At 36.5% G+C, this 4810-nt stretch overlaps 1 protein-coding gene across 1 annotated transcript in view; it reads left to right on the top strand.

Moving 5' to 3' along the window:
* BTF3L4 (basic transcription factor 3-like 4) overlaps positions 1 to 4517 on the top strand; it is a 5444-nt gene extending 927 nt beyond the window's left edge. The window contains exons 2-5 of the mRNA XM_010179555.1: positions 19 to 132; positions 2495 to 2696; positions 3149 to 3208; positions 4118 to 4517. Coding sequence (XP_010177857.1) covers positions 19 to 132; positions 2495 to 2696; positions 3149 to 3208; positions 4118 to 4164 — 423 coding nt within the window. The 3' untranslated portion in view covers positions 4165 to 4517. The remainder of the gene's footprint in view (positions 1 to 18; positions 133 to 2494; positions 2697 to 3148; positions 3209 to 4117) is intronic.
* Positions 4518 to 4810: the final 293 nt, after the last annotated feature.

Genomic DNA, 4810 nt, shown 5'->3' with positions numbered 1-4810 from the left:
GGCTTGATTCTTTTGCAGGGAACAGCTCGCAGAAAGAAGAAGGTGGTGCACAGAACAGCTACGGCTGATGACAAAAAACTTCAGAGTTCCCTCAAAAAACTGGCAGTAAATAACATTGCTGGCATTGAAGAGGTACAGTGATAAAATAAGTGTTTCCTGTTTTACATTCAACTTACTGTGCTATTTTGGTGGTGGTGTTTTTTATTTTAACACAGTTTTCCCCTCGAAAACTTACAGGCCTGGTTACTGATAGGTGAAGTTATTTGATTGTTGTCTAATTTACATTACTGCATACATACATACCTAGAGAAAGAAGGGAGAAGGCTCTTCTGGCCAGATAATGATTGTAGAATCTAGTAAGCTGTCATGTATGTCTTGCATTCATTGCAAAACAAAAATTCTCTTGATTCTTGACTTATGAACTTGATCACCTACATTAAAGGGGAGAGCAGAAAATGCACATGTACTGTGCAGGCAGATCTGAAACAAGGGTTGTGTGGTGCAGAATATAAAGAAAACTGTAAAAATACCTTGAGTAAGAACTTGTAAGTCTGTATTACCAAAATTTAGGTCCTTTTACTGCATGAACATTACCAGAATTGTTTGCAATAGTCACAGGACCAGCAAAGACTTTACAGGACCAGCTTTTATGTTACTGTAAGTAGGAATATAAAGGTTTCAGATAGAGGTCTCACTGTAGAGAGTGACACTAATACGTGGGAGGAGGAGGTGTTCCTTCATCATCAACTTAATATTGCTGTAGTACTTGGTTAAAAAATATTTAATCAATTATTAATTCCTTTAAGCAGGATTGCAGAGTGCCTCCAGAGGTCACTTAGTGCATACCTACCTCTCATCCAAAGGCAAATACAGATTCAGTGTAGAAGTCTGGTTTGCCTGTAAGTTTTCATACCTCTGCTGCAGAAACAATTCAGTGTCTTGTCTTAAGCTTGATATTTGTATGCTGAGCTATATAACCCAAAGAAAGATACAGTTCTTGTTCTCTTTTGGTTTGGGTTTTTTTTTGCTTCCCCACAGAACATAAGATTTTTATTAAGACACAGTTGTTGAGGCCTTTAAATGTCTTTATGTGAAGGAAGATAATGCAGTATACTTCTGCCTTGATTGCAGTATGTTGCTGTGTACAGGTGGGCACAGGTTGACCTTGGTAAAATTTGTGTGGACAGGAGAATTTGGGGAGGCTAGTAATGTTGAGTCAAACATTAATAACTCACCTGTGTGGCTCTTAAAAGAGGCTTTTAAGTAAGAAGATGACAGTGCTTGAAGCTATTACCATTTCCACATATGTAAGCGATGTGGCATCCTTTAATTTTGTAGGAAAGCAACACATCTGGTCTTGCTGTTCAAAATACGTTTTGAGCTCTGCTGCTGTTTGAAGATTGATAACTTACATGTTTGTATATTTTAGATCTCTTTAATTCCCAGATTTCTGTTTTCTCCCTCTAACTTCTACTAAAAACAATGTTTGAGTTTTGTGATGTGAGTTTATTAGTACTGTTTGGTTTGATGGGTAGAACTCTCTTCCTTTTTTCAGACAATTTTTCACTTAACTGGAGTTTAGCCATGCCAAGAAGAAAAACCTTTTAATCTTTGCATTCTCTCTCTCTTTAAGTTAAAAAACAAACTCATACAAATATGCTAATATACATTTCAGCAGTAGGAGCAAAGCAGGCTGCTATACTGGCTGTAAAACTTAATTACGGGTGATTCAGAAGACTAGGGAAGAGAAAGAGCAGGATCACTGTGTGATGTACTTGGTGTTAAGAGTCATCGTGGAATTATTAGGAAGGCATAGAAGCCTGTTCTGGTGCAGTTGGTACATGAACTTCCAGTTCTGCGTGTGAACGTGCAGGAGACATCCTTGCCTCGGGCGGCTTCAGCAAGTAGGCCAGATTGTGAATCTTGTGCCTTTGCCAATTTTGCTGCCGAAACAATAACATTTTCCTGATAAGGGACACAGCTGAGAATGGTGATGTCTTTAACTGCTGTGGTGGGGCTGTTCTGTTAGAGCTTTTAGTTTCTAAAGAGCACAGAGCTCAAGGTTTTGTTTTGGTTTTTGTTCTTCCCTGGATGTTCCAGATATTAACTTGTTTATTACTTACTAATAACCCATGTATGTTTTTTGCCTTTATTAAAAATACATTAACTGTATGGTAAGATAATCCTTGAATGTTTATCAATTTGTATTTGAATAAGTGTATTTTATGATGAAACCATAGCTCTTAAATTCTGTCTTTTCGAATAGTATGTGTGAACCCATATTTTATCATTAACTTGTATTTTACTTCCAGTTTAGGTGGTGTTAATTCCAGATGCTTTTGTCATGGTTATATTCTTGTCTAGGAGAAGTACTAGTTCTGTAAATTTTCTTACATATTAATATTTTAAATCTAGATTTGAAATAATAATTTGTCATGCTTATTCTTAAAGATGCTGCAACATTTTGGTACGTGTTTTTAATATATTTAAACAGGTGAACATGATAAAAGATGATGGAACAGTTATTCACTTCAACAACCCCAAGGTTCAAGCATCCCTCTCTGCTAACACTTTTGCAATTACTGGTCATGCAGAAGCTAAACCGATCACGGAAATGCTTCCAGGCATCTTAAGCCAGCTTGGTGCTGACAGCTTAACAAGTCTCAGGAAGTTAGCTGAACAGTTTCCAAGACAAGGTAAGTCTTTTCAGGATCTTTCATTGCTGATTTAAAGCACGCATGAAGTATGAAACGCTTTAACCCACATTTAACAGCAGTATGTGTGACTTAAAAAGCAATCAAAAGCATATGTGCTTTTATTTATTTGCCACTTGGGGAAATATGGTGGGGGGGAATATGGGAGTGTGGGATGTGTGTGTGTATGAGAGGTGTAGCTGTTACTGTAATATTACAGCCTAGAAGTGGAGTCTGGGGACAGTCATTTTGGAATAATACCCTCTGTGGGGAAGCACTGTAGCATGTTTTGTGGAGGTCATGCTCTTTACTGTTGATACCTAGACATTTGTGTATTTGTCACTGTTGGAGGTTGGGGAAATGTTTTCTTTTTTCATCTGTATGTTTTTTATTCTGTTTTGTGGTTGTCTCTAATTCTGTATAATGAGAACTCAGCACCAAATTTATTTTTACAGTGTTAGATAGTAAAGCACCAAAATCTGAAGATATTGATGAAGAAGATGATGATGTCCCAGGTAGGCACATACACTCTTACATGTCCAATTAATGTATAAATATTTCAATTCATGCATTTAAATATTTTGCTCTTGATGTGATTATATTTCTCAGTTGCTGAGGAGGCTTCATGTACTGAGCAGCATTTAAAGCATTGATGACTTTAGGTTCCACCCTTTGGAAAAAGGCTTCCTATGTGCCAATAGCTTAAGTGAAAATAGGTTAAAATATTTTCAGGGAGCTTGAACAGGTGATGCAAATACCAAAACAGGGTGTCAGGGCTGCAAAACAATATGATTGGCATAGTCATCATATCATCAAATCAGAGCCTGGGATGGGGATTCTGTACTTCTGTAGTAGAAGAAACAAAGCTTATGTCAGTGTCTGAAAGTTTCTCAATAAATAAATATTGTAAATTCTTAATTTGTCAATGAACAGTTATCTAGCAATCGCCACATTTTTATATATCCATCAGTATGTTGTATTAGCTGAAACAACAAACTGGTGGATGCAGAGGTTCAACTCCTCGTGGTTTGGCACTGGTTTATTTCTTTGCGACCTTGCATAAAATTTTAATTCTCTAAAATACTTTGTTTCCTGAAGTGCAACAGTTAATGAGTGCCTAACTTCAGGCATTCTTTAAGGAGTGCTGATGGTTCAGGACTCGACTGGAACTAGTAAAACAGCTCTGAAAATGTGATTTTAATCACTTCATGTTAGAACTTCCACTCTTCTGAGTGTTCCTGCATTTCTAGTTTGTTGTGTATGTTCAGACAAACCCGTGTTTTCTAAAGCCCTATGAAATCTGCTCATAAAGGATGTATGTAGGAAATAGTTCTTAACTATACTTATAATGTATACTTTTTCATTAAACTTCCGAAGGTAATGTTGCTGGGTATTACGCTATTAAATATCTTCATCTCTTTCAGATCTCGTAGAAAACTTTGATGAAGCATCAAAGAATGAAGCTAACTAAATCATTAATAGTTCTGGAAGCTGGCATGGACTAGATTTAAGAAATCAGCTATGTGGTTCCAAAGTTTTAAAGAAACAGAGAACATCACCTGTTAATAGTTCCGTAATATAAATATTTTGTATTTTTATGATGCTGTTTGTTCAGCATTTTCTGTCAGTTGATTTTGCATTTTGCACTTACTCCCAGGATCTTCTCTTTTGGTCAAAAAGAAATGTCAGTGCAGTTTGAGGGGTGTGTGCATGTGGGTGGGTGTATGTGTGTGGGTGTACATATAGTGGAGAACAAATTGGAGAATGCTTATTTAACCTTTTCCCCTTTTCCTTTGGAAGTAGAAATAAAATGAATCTTAAGCATTGTTACTTCTGATTATCACCAAATTGTGCACAGAAGGTAGTTAAGATGAAAATTTTGTCCCCATTTTGTGACCTGGAGGCATTATACCATTAAAACTTGTGTTTAATTTGTTGTTAACTATTGTACTTGCAGATGTTTCTCATCTCTGAATTGTACACATGATATTTCTTATCAAACTTAGGTCCATCCCAGATGATACCGAAGACGAGCTGTTTTACCAGCTTGTTTGGTACAGTAACTTTTTAAAGAAGAAAACTTGGTCTCAGTACTGTGCGCTTTTTTTAACCTTTCT

This window comes from Mesitornis unicolor, unplaced genomic scaffold, assembly GCF_000695765.1.
Source record: "Mesitornis unicolor isolate BGI_N332 unplaced genomic scaffold, ASM69576v1 scaffold18582, whole genome shotgun sequence".
Taxonomy (NCBI): Eukaryota; Metazoa; Chordata; class Aves; order Mesitornithiformes; family Mesitornithidae; genus Mesitornis; species Mesitornis unicolor.
The sequence above is the reverse complement of the archived record's forward strand: the minus strand, read 5'-3'. Positions and strand labels throughout refer to the sequence as shown.